Consider the following 20,850-nt stretch of genomic DNA (forward strand, 5'->3'; position numbering starts at 1 on the left):
TATGTGAATACTCGCCAAGACCGGCATTTTGACATCATTTTGTGTGTATTTGACTGTTTAACTGCAATAAGCAGTGAACAAGAACTCAATTTAGTGCTGAGAGGAGGCTTTATGTGCCGGACTTTGGGTGCGAGCACAAAATCTACTGGACTGAGTAAAATTATGTGCAATACGTGCAATCCCACGCTGAAATTCAAGCCCTGTAACAGCAGCAATATTCATCCGGAGCAAATGAAACGAGTGAGTGAGTGGAGGCGGGTTTGTGTGTAACTCACTTACGGAGAGATGAGAGAGAGAGAGAAAGAACAGCTGGTATCCTGTATCTATTCTGCAGAAAATGAGTATTGGAAAGTGTTTCAGATATTTAACACTGCATTGCACTTAGTTTATTATTTCAGTACCTTTTTAAAAGAGTACAATTGAAATACACAGGGTTAATGTCAAACCCTGATCACGATTAATTGCAGAGACCGGAGCGATTTAATATCTATGGTTAGTGGTTTAAATTATTAACCCCAAGTATAAACAATAGTGATACTTGCCTTATCCCATATTGATATTTAATGGTTTATTGTTGCTAGTATATACAGTATATATCCCATGATGAGTTAAAACAGCCTAGTTGTGAAAGGTTGGTGCGATGTTTCAATGTGTTTGGCTTTCAGGAGTCACTGCAGGATCGGTATCAAGTTTTTCTTTTGAAGACCACAGCTCATCAATTTAGACTTCAGTGAGATCTGACCTAATCCCTGTCCTCGCTGCTCTGTCTCTCTCTTTCTCTCCTTCTCTCAGCTCCGTCTGCCTCACAGTAATTGCAGAGCATGTTTATTAAGACTGTTATCTTCAAAGATCCAGACGTCGGTGCCCAAGAATTTGTGGCAGGCGAGCAGACACACAAACTTGACAGAAACACTAGGGGTTCTGTTCACTGCTCTTTGAGCATCTATTGAATCTTTTAGACTGGCACGGGCACCGGTGGAATATTAATGCGGGTCCAACTTTGAACCGCGGGACTTTCGCAGAGGGAGTCATAACCTGAGCGAGAGTGCTTCTCACAAGACTCTTATTGGATTATTTCATCTGGTAACGTAAAAGAAACAGACACCGCTTGAATCAGATGGTGCGTAATCGTATTTCAGCCAGGCACAGTACGGATGCTGGGAGACTGGGTTTTGAACATCAGATGCACAGTTAGGCTGGTAAAGGGAACCAATCATGTCTGCTTCCACATTTGGAGAACAGATTATTGTGTTTAGAGCAATTCAGAAGTGGAAAGACTGATTTCTATGCTGGAAAAAGGGTCTGAAAAGTTTTCTTGTTATGTGGCATCACGACAAAATTGCATTTTATTCCCCATTCAGCATTCGCCAGTTTCACAAATCGCAGTGATTTTCCTAGATATTCATGTAAATGCAATGTCAAATGTGTTACTTATGCAAGCCTTGATGTTCCGATAATTTCAAACTTCATCATTCAGAGGAAACATGGTGGAATAATATGGAAATGCAGTCAACAAATTTGGAACTATTATAGAAAATTAACAATGTTTGTCAGCAAGTCAGATTCAATATTTAACAGTGATAATACAATTTATTTAGTCTGTTTTTGTAGATAAAGCTCATTCTCTAATCATATCGTTTTATATAAGCGTGCCACATTTGCTCAAAGGTTTCCTTGCGGTGGGAATTATCTCTGGAACACAATTTGTTAAATGGTGATGATTCTGTACACCATTTTGACCTCATTTGATATTCAAACATTTTAACATGCAAGACCAACTTGTAAAGGATCAATTCATGAGCCTCTTTATTCCTAATGGCATGTAAATGACTTGGTAGATAATGACCTCGGCCATTTGCTTTACCCCTGAAGAAGATACGTTTAATGCAAATTCATCAATTTTCAGTAATAATCGCTTTCTGCATATTTTTTTTTACCAAAATATACTGTGCCCATCCAATCCAATATGGTAGTTAGACCTCCCAAAGCAGAGTACGCATAAAAACCCATCTAATGATTCCTTATGATTTGATGGCCTCATGAAGAAGCTGATGAACTGCATTCTTGTTGTGCGAAACAAAACTCATTTAGAAAATGTGGGGTTAATGATGCTTATTAAGCTCATATCAGCACATGGGCTTCCCCTGACAGACCTCCACTAGAGTGACCCATGTGCTGATGAAGAGTGTCTTCAGTGGAGTCCTCGCTTTTTCTTTTTTTTTATGAATCTGGTGCAATTTTGTGAAGGTTAGAGGCCTTAGAACATTAGATAAGAATATTAGAACATTTCTTGTTGCTTTTTCATAGATAAAGTTTACAATTGTATTTTTGTAGTCTGTAGAATGCATTTATAAAATCAATTTTAAAATCAATTGTATACTATATCAATTAATGTATTACAATATATAAACAATATATGCAATATATAAAATCTCATTGATGTACATTACTTTTAAATCTTGTTAAAATATAACAAATATGATCCATCAGGCATTTGAGGAACATTTATTTGTTCATCTCTCATGAACGATGAATGATGATATTGCTTTGCATTTGTATGAGTTTGATCATAAAACCAAGCATTTAAATATCATCTTACTAGAGTAATAGTATATAACTATTAGAGAATAATACTATTGTGAGAAATAGTGACAACTTGTATTTAAATGCTTTTTATCTGTTATACTGTTATCTCCCTGATTTACATTACACATCAGAGTTTCATCTTACTTTTGACCAAATAAATAACAACATCTGCTCCAAATAGCATATTTTTACTCCATTTGGGCTTCTGAATAAAATGTAGTTGTTTTTCCTCTTCGAGTGTGAGATCCTATATAGGATCATAGTTTGCATGGTTAAGCCGCGTTCAAAGCCATGACTGCATTACATCAGTATTACTTACGTAATCAGATTACTTTTCCCAAGTAACTAGTGAAGTAATGCATTACTTTTAAATAAATAAATAATAAATCTGAGTTACTTTTTCAAATAAGTAACTTAATTTACTTTGTTTTCCCACTCACTGTCTGACAGCTCTCCTGTCTCCATGTTCAGAGCAATCACCAGTAAAGGTACAGAGGCGATGTGTGCACCATGTAAACACGATAGATATTGTAGTTCTAGACTAAATGTGGACATGCGTTTACTCATCTCACTCGCACAAAAACAGATTTAGTATTCCTCGAAATGAACACAAACAGTGAAATGCAAACTTAATATTACATAAAATTGCAATAATTCAATTACACACTTTATGTATTTAATCTCACTTTACATTTTTTCTCAATTGCTAAAACACAATTTCTGAAACCTTGCTCCATTTTCTGAAAACATTAAACACAAAACCTCAAGCACTATTTACAAAACCTCTGACTCCTCTCGCAAAATGAAACTTTCGCCTCAAAACAGTTTTACCTGTGTTCAAAATCAAACACTGCTCTCAAATCATAAAGTGATCAAAATGATATACACTATCAAGCAGTCAGTAAACAATACACCAAAAAATAGAAAACACATTGTTCAAAACATAGTTCTCATGGAGAAGTGTATTTTTAATCTCAAAACAAATTTCATATTTTTCCGTCATTGTCTTTTGATGAACGAAAACATGTTCTATCATAGTAGCTCAAAATTGATCAGAAATTACTACTCTGCTTTGCTCTTTGCAATTTTTTTTGTACCCCTATTTTTACAGTACTGTACACTGCATCTCACAAACTTGTCCTTTGTCTCTGTGATACTGAAATTCTTGTTCTTTGTTGATATGAACCTGCAACCAGAAAAGAACAAAGAACGGCACTGAAGTCATTCTTAAAAAAGGAAGATGTGTTTGGAGTTTTGCCGTTTAATCCATCAACTAGCTCCGCTTGTGGTAAATTGGTTGTAGCGCTATCCTATTGCGTGCAGAGGGAATTTGAAAGACAACCGTTTATCCCGCCCGTCGGATTGAGCCCTGCCAATGGTGTGTTCCCAGACCCAACATCTTGATGTGGATCTGGCTTGTCAGGCTAATATTATAATGCATTACTTTTAAAAGTAACTTTGGCTTCTGAAGAACTACATTACCAAAGTTCAATTGCATTACATTTTTTGTGTCTGTGTGTATATAGCCCATTTCACACAGCGCGATGATCCCGGCAAATTGCCAGAACGCCCTCTGTGTGAACGCAAAGACGACCCGGGTTTGATGCTGGCATCGATGCCGGGATGGGGACCTGGTAACATTGCCGTGTTTAGTCCCAGAACGCGCGCTGTAATAATGCTGTGTCGTAGTGATGACGCTGAAGCCGGGATCGGTCGCCAGCTAGTGAAACGGTACGTAATGCGCAAGTTTATGATCGAATCAGAGAATAAAATGCACAAGCGTGGTTCTCTTAAGACATTACAAGTCACATCGATGTCACGTGTCTTTACGGGATTTTTTACGGCTTGTGTGTGATTCCGGAATTGTGTGTGATTTACTCTCTGATTCTGGAAAATCACTGGCAGTGTGAATGAACCAAAATCAAACGAACCCGGGTCAAATCCCGGGTCACTTTATCCATGTATTTTCCGGAATCTCTGAGTGAAAGGGGCTTATGTAACCTTGCCAAGTATGTGGAACAACCATTTTATAAAAGTAATAAGCGCGGTAAAGCCGTGATTTACAGTGAATTTAGAACGGCTAAGGGGGTTTTAGGCCCTCCGTTCTGCATTGTGCCTACAAGCTGGGGCGCTGTAAAGGGGGGGTAAACGATGACGATTCTCGGGGCCCATGACTAAGAGGGGGCCCAGAGAAGCCCCCAATAAAATTGTGGTGCTAAAAAAATATATTTGATAGTAAAAATTATTAACTTTAAATTATTCTATTTGCTGTTTCCTGGTGTCAAATTTTTTTATTTGTTTAGGAAACACAAACGTCCGTGGGCCCCTCTCCCCCTCTCGATTATCATAAAATGGTTCAGTCCGCACAAATTGTATCCAGGCAACACAAATAAATATCAACTTGACGGAAGAGGAAGTGAAAATGCCTCAAATGCGCGTTGCGCGTGGCAAGCGCGCTCATATGTAAGAGACGCCGGCGCGACCACAACATTGTCCAATGTCCAACATCAAATGTGCAAACGTAATGTAAGCGGAACGAAACTGGGCTACTCGTTATTGTGTGGTTAAAGGACCGCTTATCAGTTTGGACCAGTGCAGCGCGAGCGATCTTGATCAAGCGACACTGTTACACAGCGGTAATAAGAGATCCAGAAAATAAATCATTTGAATTCGCCACAGAAGCAATAACAACGCTGTGAGATCTAGTGAGAAACATTCACATTTCTCCGTTTTTAACGGATCAAACAGAGCGTGGAAGCCAGGAAGAAACATTGTGCCATGAATGAACTATCCAGTGTCCACAGATCAGCAACATTCACCATGGATTTACTGTAGTAACACTAACTGCAACCATGGAAGTTTGGCAGGAATAGTAGGCTATAATGCTTTCAAGTAACGTTACGTTGGTTTTATTTTGACATTATGAATACAATTGCTGCCCTCAAATGTTAATCTGAACTAAAAATAGACCTTTGTTTATAACTACTACAATATTAGGTTACATTTCATTTTTTTATTCAGTTTTGTTTATGCTCCTAAGAAGAGTCTATTATAGCTCCATCATTGGTCAAAGTGTGTTAGTTTTAATAAATAAAAAAAAAAAAAAAAAATTCTCTGGCATTTATTTCTTTTTGCTGTATCGAAAACGTACCAAACCGTGACAAAAGTGTATCGTATTGAACCGAACCGTGAATTTTGTGAACCGTTACACCCCTACTATCTATATCTCTCTTACCTATCTGTCTACCCCTCTGAAGCAATGGTTGAAGCAATTTGAATGCTGAGAAACTTTACTAAGACGATTTGAAAAGTTAGTTTATCTGTTTATTGTTATGAATGTTTGATATTTACCAAAAACATCACTTTGCAGTGTGTTGTTGAATGAGTTTTTTTTTATAATAAATGTATTTTTAATTAAAACGTTTGTTAGTAATAGTCATTATTGGGATTTGATCTGGTGTTTTACGACTGCATAATGGATGCGATGTAGGTCTTAATTTTCATTAAAGTGGTCTTAAAAAGGTCTTAAAAAAGTCTTAAATTTGGGGTGATCAAACCTGGGGAAACCCTGGAAAGAGGCAAAGGGTCGACAGTATGTTACCCAATATTTCACAAGAAAAGGTGGGTTTGTAAGTAGGCCTAAATTGTTAGTGGACCGCCTGTGACAATGGTCAAAATACCATAAACCATGATTTAATGTAAATTAATATGAAAAAAGTCTCAGCTGTGTTGGGGGCCCTGTCAAGATTCTTTTCATGGGGCCCAAAATCCTTAGCAGCGCCCCTGCCTACAACGCCTCTTAGCTGTTCAAAATTCACTGTAAATCACGGCTACACGCTGCTTACTGCTTTATTCTACACTATGTTAGCCATAAAAGACTGATGTATCAAATATAATTCTCAAAAAAAAAAAAAAATTGTATGTCTAAAGAATCAATAAACTGTTCCATTTAAAATGGACTATTATTTCATATCACCCCTTATAGGGTTAAATCTAAAACTTTTTCAGCAAATTCATATTTTTTGACAATAAGGTGAGTTGTTCCCAGTATAGTGCATGTCTTTCGGCACACCTGCCTTTGATACTGTGCTGTTCTCTTTCCTCTTCTTCACACAGCGGTCTACAGAAGGGGAAAGAGAGCGCCAGTCATGTTCACATCCAGGCTGTTTGCCTTTGTACCCACTTCACTGGCACGATGTGCTTTCTCAGAGGTGTTGATGATTATTGTTCTTCTAAAAGCAGCAGTGCCCACAGGCCTTTCCACCCCCACACACCGAGAGAAGAGCCTTTACAACAATTTCATGCCGGTACAGAGAGAAATTACTACACACTCTCTTTTATTTCTCTCTGCCATCACCAGATTGATCTAAACTATCATTAAATGGAACAGCATGGAGAGAACAGACTTGGAGGGTGTGGTGCTTTGGGCCTTTTAACTTTCATTTTTTTTCTAGAAAGTGTTTTTGCTGTTGGGGATTGTTGAATAAAGATGCCTGAACACAAAACCTGGGCATGCTGGGACCCTGCTGTGCTCTGTACCAATGCATGCTGGGATAGATCAGGTAAGGCAGGAGAAGACCGGGCAGAACCAGCTGGCTTTAGCCTTCAGAGGAGCATTTGGGACGTTTGGGTCGGTCTTTGATGGATGGAAAGGTTGAGTTCATCTAATAGTGTGCGAACAGTAGAACATAACTCATTGTAATGGTTTATTGCTGGACGGCTGCACTGTTTTCCTCCAGGATTTATTTTCCCTGGAGTTCCAGGAATCTCTTTTCCCTCAATGCTTGTCACATGCAACAGTAATGCTGTCAGGACTGTCAAAAATATGATGTAATGCTTGATTTATTAGGAATATGTTAGATGGTTCACACAAAAGAAAATTTAATATTTTGAAGAATGTTGATAATACCCTCTTCTATAAAAATGACAATGCACATATTTTGTCATTTTATTATATCTCATATGTGTGTGTGTGTATATATATATATATATATATCATATTCAAAGCTGAATTTTCAGCATCATTACTCCAGTCTTCAGTGTCACATGATCCTTCAGAAATCATTTTAATATGATGATTTGCTGCTCAAGAAACATTTCTGAATATCAGTGTTGAAAACGGTTGTGCTGCTTCATTTTTGTTTTGTAAAAACCATGATAAAAAAATTTCAGGATTCTTTGATGAATAAACAGTTCAGATAATCTCTTGAAACATTCTAAATGTCTTCTAATTTAATTTAATTTGTCCTTGCTGAATACAATTATTTGTTTCTTTAAAATATGTATATATCTGTGTGTGTGTGTGTGTGTGTGTGTGTGTGTGTGTGTGTGTGTGTGTGTGTGTGTGTGTGTGTGTGTGTGTGTGTGTGTGTGTGATATATATATATATATATACACACACACATTTCCTTAATTTATATACAGTATATATATACACACACACATTTTCTTAATTTATATATATACACACACATTTCATTAATTTCATAATTTGCATGCAGAAACATACAGACCCCTGCTGACTTTCATAACTTTTAAGGTCAACAAGTCTCTTAAAATAACAGATAATTTGCCCTTTTTTATTAAAAAAGATTTGAAACCTTGAAAACTAATGATTAAGAGATGTACGCTCACATGTATTCACAGTTTAAGAAAATATGTTCTTGCTTTTTATTTTAATGGTTACACCACATGACTGCAAGACTCTATTTGTTCTCCAGAATAAAATAAATCATACATGAAGTTTCATTTCTTCGTGAACTAACCTTTTAAACTCATAGTTTATCTGGATACATGTCGTTTTTCACAGTTAGAATGTCCCATGAACCTGATATTAACAAGTATGAAAAAAATGAGCTATTGACCGCTTCGATCTGCAGTTATGACTCATTTGGACCCAGTCTCTCTTTTCTTCTGGCCTGCGTTTCATCTATTTCTCCTCTTCCCACGGCCTCTCCTCTCTCACACTCTCTCGGTTCAGCAGGCAGCGAAAGGTGGAAGAATGGATTTCAAAGGCTATGCCTTTAACCCCACCTCAATATTAGTTTTTATTATTGTTATTGCCAGGCTGGTGGCGGCCGGGCCACGGTGTGCAATTCCGTCTGGGTCCCGACTGATAAAAGCTCATATGTTGCCTCTAGCCTGCAGGTCTGCATGAGGCACTGAACACTACATTTTTGAAGCGATGGGGAGATATATTTTTTTCCAGCACACAGAGCTTTATGGTTAAGCATGCTGAGACATCGGCTCACACGCTTGAGCTGTTCTCAGTGCAGAAATCCTCCGTATCGGGTCGCGCAGCTGTGGGACAGGTACAGCCGGACGTGGCAGGTGGACACGCTTTGTGCCGGTGTTGTGGGTTTCGTCTCGCTGTGGCTGATGAAAATGTCACAGGAAAGCTTTGTACACTGATGACCAGTTACTCATTCTTTGTGTAGAGAACATCAGCAAAAGAACAGCTTTTACTGTGGACTACAGCAGAATTTATAGTTGTGTTTTAAACAGTCGTGTCCTTTTCTTGCATCAAATCTGGAGCGTTTTCTCTCTGATCCTTAAGACAGAAACACTCGATGCAAGTTTGCAAATGCAGATGCGAATGCTTGGCCAATGCATTGCAAGTGTGCAGAGTGCAACTGTGGCTAGAAATCTTACAGCTAGAAGAATGGGTAAAAGAGTAGCAAAACTCGGGAGCATGTAGATGTAAATTTGAGAACTTGTACAATAAGTATTCGTACTTGTACGCTAAAGCTCACAGCTCCAACGTAAAAACCTGAAAAATAAAAATTTGAAGTTGAATGTTGAGATTTGCACTCGCAGACAATAGTCATAAACCTGTGTTCTGAATTTGAAGCTGCAGACGAGTAATCACAAATGTGTAAAATGCCATTCAGAAATACAGTGACAGACACAAACTTGAAGAACATATTTGCATTTAATCTTACATTCACATTCGCAGTATAACTTCTCAAATCTGTCACTGCAGTTTCAAATCTTCACACCTTGACTTTTGCTACCTTTTTCGCGATAAATTAGATGTAAAACTAACTTGTGCACTTGCAAGACATTTTATTGGTTGGCGCCTAGTAGCCAATGAAATGGGACTTCTTTTGTATGCGTTGATGTCATGACACTCGCAGCCTCTGGGACGTTCTGAAACGCTAACACGGGTTAATAATGTTCTAACGTAGACAGGTGATTTTAAGACTAAACTCAGTAAACACCATACTGATTAAGCAGATGAGCCCAGAATATGAACACAAAGTGTTTAATTACACATCAAGCGTTTTCCTCCTATAGAAAACCGTTATAAAGAAAACGCTTAACGTGGTTTAATGTACTAATAAGACAGAGGTGTTTACTGGGATTAGTCTTTTAATATCACCGCCATAGAACATTAGTATCCCACGTTAGCGTTTTAGGACGTCCCGGAGGCCGCGGGTGTCGTGACATCATCGCGTACAAAAGAAGTCCCATTTCATTGGGGGAAAAGTATTCATTTATTTAGGAAAAAATTATTTCTGAACAATATTGTCAAAAGTTTTGAATTAAAAGGTGGTTTTAGGTTACTGTATCTTTAAGGGGATAGTTCACCCTAAAATGAAAGTTCTGTCATCATTTACTCGCCCTCATGTTGTTCCAAACCTGTATGAGATTCTGTCTTCTGTTGAACACAAAAGAAGTTGACGGTAGCCATTGATAGTATGGAGAAAAAAATATGGCTACCGTCAACTATCTGGTTACCAGAAGAAAGAAACTCATTCAGGTTTGGAACAACATGAGGGCGAGTAAATGATGACAGGATTTCCGTTTTTTGGGTGAACTATCCCTTTAAGACATCTACAGGTATATGTAAATGACCTTCGCATATTACATTTGTGACAACACTTACTCACAGTAAGTCTGTGTTAGATCCAATATTATTAAGCTGCAATATGATGACTATATTTGTTTGTGTGTTTGTGCTCATCAGGTGTGGATCTAAGACAGGCCCAGGTGGTGGCGCTATCAACCGGCACGAAATGCATTAACGGAGAATATATCAGTGACCAGGGCCTGGTGGTCAACGACTGCCATGCCGAAATCACGACTAGACGAGCTCTGCTGCGGTTCCTGTACTCCCAACTAGAGTTACACCTCAGGTAAAGGACACGCATTTAGATGACTTATATCAATACAGTAAAACTGCACATTTTAGAGTAGCCTTTTATTGTGGCCGGCCTAAGGCACACCTGTGCAATAATCATGCTGTCTAATCAGCATCTTGATATGCCACACCTGTGAGGTGGATGGATTATCTCGGCAAAGAAGAAGTGCTCACTAACACAGATTTAGACAGATTTGTGAACAATTTTTGAGAGAAATAGGCCTTTTGTGTACATAGAAAAAGTCTTAGATCTTTGAGTTCAGCTCATGAAAAATGGACGCAAAAACAAAAGTGTTGCGTTTATTATTTTGTTCAGTGTAGTAAAGAACATGTAAAGTAATTGATTTTAATTTAATTTAATTTTAACTGTAGCGTGATATTATATTCGATATTATATTTAAAGATTATATATTTGAAATGTACTTTATTGCAACTTTATCATTACATTTGTGTAATCACAAATGTATTGAAATACCTGACACACAAGTTTTAATAGAAATGACGTTCAAGTGTTTTTTAGGTCACCGTAAATCCTCATTCAGTAGTGCATTTATTAACCATATTTCAAAGACAATATAAGTAATTAGGAATTACATATAAAAATGAAGTGTCGAAAAGCACTAAGGTTCAGCTAATTGCATTTAATATACATTTGAACTATAACATGCAATATTATTTTCGTAGTCTTGTATGCTAAAATGTACTTGTTTTTCCATAAGGGAATTGAACGGGTTTTTTTTTTGTTTGTTTTTTTGTTTTTTTTCTTAACATGGGGTCCGTTCTTCGTACGTCGCTAACTCACTTAGCTGGATTTGATTGTTGGCGATTTGGCATGATCCTGGATTGTTTGGTTCTTCAACGCTCATCCTGGACTTGCTGTCATAGCAACATGTGCGCAAACTTAAACCTGCTCAGGAGCAGCTTATTTCATGTTAACAGGATTAGATCCCGGCTTCATAAGCGGAGCTGATACGGGAAGTCCTGCGCAGCGCGATAGTGCACTTTCTGAGAGATATATTTTTTCTCGTGACTCGTGAGATTGTCGTTTTTTGTCGCTTTTAGGTTTAAAAAACAGTTTGAGTTTTTTTTTACATTTCCAAGCCACGTAAGGCCCAATGTTGTAAAGCAGTTTTTTTTTTTAGGCTATCATAATTTTTTATGAAGATCATACAATCATGACCATGCCGATTACAGATATGTCACTCAGGCTTCACTAACGTGATTGGGACCATAGACAATAGGCTAGATCATAGACTGCCATCAAGGCCTCAATGAAGGGGATTATGTGAACAGAAAGGGGGTTCACAATGTAAATGTGCAGCCCAGTTACTATTGTGATTCTTAATATTCCAGATTAGTAATATTATATCAAATTTAAAAAAGGCAGTTGACTAACATCTTCCATATCACAAATGTGAAAGCAAAATGGCCAGGATCTGTGCATGACTTAAGAATGTTCAGAGATTTTTATGCACATTATTTGAAAGTGGTAAGGAAAGTTCCACAATTAAATATCAAGCTCACTGTATTACATACACTTATGCTGATCCTAACAGAACTGCATTTTTTCATAGGTGATTATGACATGTTCCTGCCTGCAGACAAGTGTTTTATGACCCCATTCCCTGACCCAAACCAGTTACAGTGCAGCTCTAGCCAGGACAAGGGCACACAATGAAATGAACTTTGGCTAACTAAAGGGAAGATGTCAGTGTCTGAAAAGTCTGAGGGTTGCACACCTGACAGGGCCTGGGACATTGTTGCATGTGCCATATTACACAACATTGCCAAAAAAAAAAAAAAAAATTCATTAAATGTTTAATAAAAGACAAATATGCTTAGTTCCTTGAGTTTTATTTCAATTGTTCTTTGTAAAGAAAAGCCAGTGGTCTAGTGCCTGCAACAAGAGATATTAGACACATGCCTCATGCAACAAATAAACAGGAAAAGTTGGCTATACACTGCCCACCTGTAGCAGGCCTATGTCTCCTCTGTCTGGGCAGACTCTTCTGTAGGCCTTTTTGTAGATGTGGAATCATGCAACTTATATTGCAGCCATAAAGCATACAAGTATAAATGAAGTAAAGTTATTTATGCACTTGCAGGTAGGCTAGTTCCTCCATATGACAGTTATCTGAGAGGGTTTATTCACTGGCCAGTGCAATGGAAACAAATGGACATTACAAAGTCTTATACTTTCTTTCCTTTGGAAAGTTAGAAAATGTCCACTTACTGCACATATTTCAGCCACCACTTTCTTGGGAACAGATACAAGTGTTGGTGTATTGTGTAAAAGTGCACAAAAGAGGAAAACACAATGTCATTACAATGAACTACACTCGGGAGAAATGTGATCAATAACTCATGGCAAAATATTTTTACATTAACATAAGTTTATCAGTTTTCACTTTCACAAGTCAAAGCAATTCATCATTACTCAAGATTTAACAGTTGAAATGACTATACAGCCTTAATTTAATGCAGCAAAAATGATTTTACAGTGTAGGCTACTAAGATCTTTTTTTTCAGCCTTTTTCTTGGTTGCTTTTATAAACAGAACACCATTTATTTAACAGTGCATTTTATAAAAGAGACTATAATATAACTAAAAATTACCATTATGTAGAATATTTTTGTACTTCACTTTTATTTGTTCCCATGTTCTAGTGTGGTGACTCTGACATTACAATGAACAAAGTAATTATGCAATTATTAAAATACAATAATATAGTCTAATAAGTGATAAAAACATCTAACATGGCCACTTCTAACGGATTTAAATTGTCTGCTACTTTTTGCCAGCCCTCTCTCCTGGCTTTTAAAGACTTTGAGGTGTTCCCTGGCGTTTTGATTAAACATTAAAATTCCGAATAAACTTCGACTAATAGTGCTTGCTCTGCGGAGGAGAAAAACTGAGCGCGCTCTTTGGCCACGCTGAACAGCCAATAGCAGCGTTGCTGATCAATGTTTCTACTATCGATACATATCCCCTTTTAACCAGCGCATGAACGCGCAATTATCTCAGATAACTCAATCCAGCGATACTAATCATATCCGGCAAGTGTGTTTGAAGAACCGAGTTAGCCAGATCATGATTAGCACGATGATATCATCTTGGATGTGTCATTTGATCTCGGATGTAATAAGCAACGTACGAAGAACGGGCCCCTGGTCATGACAGGAGCTAAATAAACATGTATAATGTTTGTCTTGTTGCTATACTTTTGACAATGTGTCAATGAAGCCTGTTTATTTAAAGTTTAAAAAAAGAAGTCATATTGTAAGATATGAAGACACTGGGTCGCAATTTATGGGGGGGAAAACACGCAATTGTTAGATTTGAAGTCGCATTTGAGATATAAATTTGCATTGCGGCATATAAAGTGATATTATCATAAAGTCACAATCGTGAGATATAAAGAAACATTGCAATAAAACTCACTCTGTGAGGTGTGAAGTCGCGATTACGAGAAAATATTGTAAGATTTAAAGTTGCATTATGATATATGTAAAGTGTCATTTCGAGTTATAAACTCAAATTTGTGAGATATAAAATTGTATTGCGACACAAGTCACATTGCGGTAAAGTTGCAATTATGAGAAACAATGTTGCAGTTGTAAAACATTAAGTCACAAGTGGGAAATATAAAGTCAAAATTACAAGAAATAAAGGCATAAGTTTAAGATACAAGGTCACAATTACCTTTTTTGTTTTACTCTGAGGCAGAAAGGAGCTTCTACAGTGATTTACTGTTCATCAGTCTTGTGCTGTTCATTGTCTTGTAAGTGCATTATTCTAAACAAGACATTTGCTTGCTTTCTCACAGGAAAAAAGTCTTGTTATTTTCTGTGCTAATCAACAGATTAGAGAGGTTGTCGAGAATGCGTTGCTCTTGTTGAACCTGAGCTCCAGTTAGAGCTTTAGGCAAACAACACATTTTCTCACAGAAGCACAATTTTACACCTAGAAAATAACTTTTCAAATTTCAATTCTTGGTTCATAAAGAATCTGCATTATCATTTCAGTCTGGTCTGGCATTGGAGGAATCATTGTGCGGCGGCGAAGACTTTAAATGTCTTCCTCGATGTAGCAGATTGCAGCATAGAAAAGCCTCCTGTAATGTCATATTTGCATACGCGTCTTCCCAGAGTGCATTATCTGCAGCTAAATGGGCCCGCTCGGCTGGGTCTGGAGTCTAGTTTGGAAGATAAGTCATTATGTTCGGCAAATAAAATAGCACAACGGCCATCGGCTTGTTCCTCAGTAGACAGATCTGGAGCAACACGACTCCCACCCTTGACATCGCAGGTCATTTGTGTAATTAGCACAGCTTAGGTGCCAATTAGAGACGAGGATGTTTGCGCGTGTAATGCGCTCCCTGTGCACAGTTCACCTCGTGCACTATTCCGAAACGTCTTTTGTAAGATGTCACAGTGAGGCGCTAATGCTAATTATGATGATATGTGTAAAAGTGGGGCGGCTCTGCTGGAAACGCAGTGTCCTCCCTACAGCTGACTAGCTACAGATCATCTGGGTTAAAGAATTACAGCACGCCGTTTCTCTCGGCCATTTATATTCGCCTTGTTCTGACAGAGTAATGGCGCGAGCGCGAGAGGGGAATGTGACAGTGACGGAACTAGCCTTGGTCGCGGCAAGGCCAATATTTGTCTCCTTTGTGTCTTCGGCCCATTATTAGCCGGGAATGTGAGCGCTGAACACTTTCAGACGTGGTTGTTTCTCATGTCTCCCCTCTTTCTTCTTTCTTCCCGCCTGGGGTCTGTGATCACTCTGAAGCAAAAGGAAAGAGGACTGGGAACAATCGATCTTCGTACGGCACAAAGACTCCTGTTTGAGACTGCGAGAGAATGTCCTCTTCCACATGTACATCAGCTCTTCGCCCTGCGGGGACGCCCGTGTGAACTCGCCGTACGAAATCACCTCTGATTGTAAGATTATCTGCTCGTCTGTATCATCTCTTCTGCTCTCTTGTGTCCAAAAGCTACACATGTGTCAAGGTTTCATGTGGTGACTCTAAAAATCTCATGTGGGGCAACATGTTTTTTTGTTTTGTTTTTTTGCACCTCGAATGTTAGTGCAGACATAATTAATCATTATTTTCAACAAAAAAAATTGGTAACACTTTATTTTGATGGCCCACCTCAGACATTGTAATAATGTCTGAGGTTTGGAACTTCTAGGGACATTAAACAAATATCCACCCATCCATCCATCCATCCATCCACTCACCCATCCATCCATCCATCCACCCATCCATTCATCCACCCATCCATCCTCCCATCCAACCATCCATCCATTCATCCACCCATCCATCCTCCCATCCATCCACCCATCCATCCACCCATCCATCCACCCATCCACCCATCCACCCTCCCATCCACCCATCCATCCTCCCATCCACCCATCCATCCACCCACCCATCCACCCATCCTCCCACCCATCCTCCCATCCAACCATCCATCCACCCACCCATCCACCCACCCATCCATCCACCCACCCATCCATCCTCCCATCCATCCACCCATCCATCCACCCATCCATCCACCCATCCATCCACCCATCCATCCTCCCATCCACCCATCCATCCATCCTCCCATCCACCCATCCATCCATCCATCCTCCCATCCACCCATCCATCCATCCTCCCATCCACCCATCCATCCACCCATCCTTCCATCCATCCACCCATCCATCCATCCATCCATCCATCCATCCACCCATCCATCCATCCGCGCATCCATCCACCCATCCATCCATCCATCCACTCACCCTCCCATCCACCCATCCATCCTCCCATCCACCCATCCATCCATCCACCCATCCATCCATCCACCCATCCATCCATCCTCCCATCCATCCATCCATCCTCCCATCCATCCACCCATCCATCCATCCATCCATCCTCCCATCCACCCATCCATCCATCCTTCCATCCACGCATCCATCCACCCATCCATAAATCCATCCACCCATCCACCCATCCATCCATCCATCCACCCATCCATCCTCCCGTCCAACCTCCCATCCATCCATCCATCCAACCTCCTATCCACCCATCCATCCTCCATCCACCCATTCATCCATCCATCCACGCATCCATCCACGCATCCATCCACCCACCCATCCATCCATCCATCATCCATCATCCATCCATCCATCCATCCATCCTCCCATTCACCCATCCATTCATCCATCCACGCATCCATCCATCCATCCATCCACCCATCCATCCATCCATCCATCCTCCCATCGACCCATCCATCCATCCATCCAAATTTTCAAGTTTGAAGTAAACAATTTATTACAAAGATGACTCTTTTGTCCTCCAACAGTACTCCATCCACCCATCCATCCATCCATCCATCCTCCCATCCACCCATCCATCCATCCATCCTTCCATCCACGCATCCATCCACCCATCCATAAATCCATCCACCCATCCATCCATCCATCCACCCATCCATCCTCCCATCCATCCTCCCATGCATCCATCCATCCAACCTCCTATCCACCCATCCATCCTCCCATCCATCCATCCACCCATCCATCCATCCACCCATTCATCCATCCATCCACGCATCCATCCACGCATCCATCCACCCACCCATCCATCCATCCATCCATCCATCATCCATCCATCCATCCATCCTCCCATTCACCCATCCATCCATCCATCCATCCTCCCATTCACCCATCCATTCATCCATCCATCCATCCACCCATCCATCCATCCATCCATCCTCCCATCCACCCATCCACCCATCCATCCATCCATCCAAATTTTCAAGTTTGAAGTAAACAATTTATTACAAAGATGACACTTTTGTCCTCCAACAGTACTCCAAATGTCACGACATCCCATGTAATAAAAGAAAAAAATGTTTTATTCAATTGTATACCTCAATTCAAAATTGACTAAACAAAGTTACACTGAAAAAAAAAAACTCAAAGTTTCAAAAGAATTATAACAAATTGTGCATCCACATAAATCTTAGAAATGCCTTAATTTTAAAATGCACTTCTTTACATTTATGTGGAAAGTGAAATAAAATGTACTTTTTTTCCCTCACAAATATCATATCAATTCATAAATATTCAAGTTTTTGGGAAGTTGTACCACATGACATTTTACAACCTGAACTAACTTTGCCTTGTCATAAAAGAGGTCAAATTATCAGATATTTTAAGAGACATTTGAAATACTGATCTCGACAGTGGATCTTTTCAGACAAAAGTTAACTGTATGTGTGAATTGCAGTTTTTTAATAAATGAATATATAAGCCATTAAAAATGAGCATGCCAACATTGACCCTATAGCACTCTTTTTTTCCTCAGTGCACAGCAACAGACACTTGGTGAAGAAGTTCCACAGCCACTTACGGACAAAGATTGAATCCGGGGAAGGGACACTGCCGGTGAAGTGCGCGGGTCCCGTTCAGACGTGGGACGGGGTCCTTCAAGGAGAACGGCTCATCACTATGTCTTGCACAGACAAGATTTCCAGGTCAGTATCAAAAACACTGAACATTCACTCAAACTTCTGTACAAAGAAAAGACAATAATCAAACACGGGTCTCTGATGCTCCCACTATGAGAAGACATTCAATGAAAGGTCTGATCCCAGTCTAAGATGCTCTGCTTAATATTTTTGTAGAAACCGTAATACATTTTTTTTTTTATTTTTTTTTTTTGCAATGGAAAGTTCAAAAGAACAACATTTATTTGAGATAGAAATCTTTTGTAACATTCTACAAATCATTTTAAATGTCACTTGTGATCAATTGAATGCATCCCTAATGAGTAAAAGTATTAATTACTATATACAAATTTAATTGTAGTGTACATCTAAAAACTCATATTGAATGATCCTTTTCTGCCATTATTATGTGATGTATAGGCTAGCTCAAGTCAGAAATCATCATTTGGCACACAAAAAATATATCTTTTGAAAAAAATGTATATGTGCCAAAATATTGGATTTAACATTAAGTCCTGCAGTATACATTTAGCCTCAGTGTCCAAGGTGATATTGTGCCATTTTAGAGCGATTCAACAAAGCAGGCCGACCATCTCTGAAGCGTGATTGTGAAGCTCAAGTGCTGGTAGTGTATTGATTTAAGGTTTATTTTTATGAGAGGATTAGTTTTTATGAGGGCGAGTTAGTCTCGTTTAAGCTGGGCGACTTTTACACGGCATTATAATGGCCGAGGGAAAGGTTGGTGTGATATTTGCCTTGAGGAAGGGAGTTATTCAGACCCATGCTCTGGGACTGGCGTGATCACCATTATTGTCTTATGACGAGCTGTGCTTTAATAAACCTTCAATAATTAGCTTCTGTATGGGATACGTCACAGTGTTAATCTGGACCCTAATGTGCATGATTCATCAGTGTTCTTTTTTAATATGCTGATTTGATACTCAAAAAACATTCATTATTATTATCAATGTTGAAAACGGTTATGGATCTTTTTTTTCAGGATTGAGTAGAAAGTTATATTTCATTTATTTGAAATAGAATCTTTTGTAACATTATAAATGTCTTTACTGTCACTTTTGATCAATTTAATGCATCCTTGCTGAATAAAAGAATTGATCATCAATCATGAGACACTGCAGAATGCAGTAACGATGCTGAAAAAATTCAGCTTTCAGCTGATCACAGGAATAAATAACATTTTAAAATATATATTAAAATAGAAAAAAGTTATATTAAAACAGTAAATATTTTACAATATTAAGTTTTTTTGTATTTATATACAGTGTATCACTTTGCAAGTGAGCGCAAGGTTTCTCGGGGAACGCAAATCATTTGCGATGGAACGCAAAAGCATTGACTTATTATTTTTCCTCCCATATCATATTTTTTTTCACCATATCCCTTTAGGGGCTCCGTAGTTGATTTGTTTCCGCTGATTGCCTGCTCAAGAAACATTTATTAATATTTTTATTGTTCAATTTATTGTTGCTTAATATTTTTGTGGGAACCATGTTACATTTTTCAGAATTCATTGTGTCCTTCATGAATAAAGTATTAATAAACTTTTGAAGGGTTTAGTCATGTTTTAATGAAGTCTCACTCTAAATTATCTTAAGGCCTTCAAGAGCTTCACTGGACGTTAGAATGAGACAACAGTTAGTGTAACAGTTAGTGTAACAGTGTGTGTAACAGATAATGTAGCAGTTAGTGTAACATATAGTGTAACATTTAGTGTAACAGTCAGTGTAACAATGTAACAGTTAGTGTAACAGTTAGTGTAACAGCTAGTATAACAGTGTAACAGTTAGTGTAACAATGTAACAGTGTAACAGTTAATGTAACAGTTAGTGTAACAGCTAGTATAACAGTGTAACTGTTAGTGTAACAGTTAGTGTAACAATGTAACAGTGTAACAGTTAATGTAACAGTGTAACAGCTAGTATAACAGTGTAACTGTTAGTGTAACAGTTAGTGTAACAGTTAGTGTAACAGTGTAACAGTTAATGTAACAGTTAGTGTAACAGCTAGTATAACAGTGTAACTGTTAGTGTAACAGTTAGTGTAACAATGTAACAGTGTAACAGTTAATGTAACCGTGTAACAGCTAGTATAACAGTGTAACAGTTAGTGTAACAGTTAGTGTAACAATGTAACAGTTAGTGTAACAGTTAGTGTAACAGTTAGTGTAACAGTTAGTGTAACAATGTAACAGTTAGAGTAACAGTTAATGTAACAGTTAGTGTAACAGCTAGTATAACAGTGTAACTGTTAGTGTAACAATGTAACAGTTAGAGTAACAGTTAATGTAACAGTTAGTGTAACAGCTAGTATAACAGTGTAACTGTTAGTGTAACAATGTAACAGTTAGTGTAACAGCTGATGTGAGCGGATGAATATTTGCTGAGGTATTTCTCCAAGAGAGTATGATCACTCCAGTTTCAGACATTGTCACTTTCACACGTATTTATCTATCACACTCTCTGAATGTGTGAATCGCACTGCCCAGAGATCACTCACACACACACTCACCGCACACACACATGCACGCACGCACGCACACACGCACACAGAGCACACACACACCTGTGTCTGAGCTGACTGCCATATGTTTGATTTAATTACCA

At 38.6% G+C, this 20,850-nt stretch overlaps 1 protein-coding gene across 3 annotated transcripts in view; it reads left to right on the forward strand.

Annotated features, from left to right (window-relative positions):
- adarb2 (adenosine deaminase RNA specific B2 (inactive)) overlaps positions 1-20,850 on the forward strand; it is a 187,881-nt gene that overhangs the window by 150,048 nt on the left and 16,983 nt on the right. For all 3 annotated transcript variants that reach the window (XM_079863440.1, XM_079863438.1, XM_079863439.1), the window contains 3 exons: positions 10,556-10,724; positions 15,525-15,676; positions 18,085-18,253. In XM_079863440.1, the coding sequence (XP_079719566.1) occupies positions 10,556-10,724; positions 15,525-15,676; positions 18,085-18,253 (490 nt within the window). The remainder of the gene's footprint in view (positions 1-10,555; positions 10,725-15,524; positions 15,677-18,084; positions 18,254-20,850) is intronic.

The sequence above is a fragment of the Squalius cephalus genome (assembly GCF_949319135.1).
Source record: "Squalius cephalus genome assembly, chromosome: 25".
Classification (NCBI taxonomy): Eukaryota; Metazoa; Chordata; class Actinopteri; order Cypriniformes; family Leuciscidae; genus Squalius; species Squalius cephalus.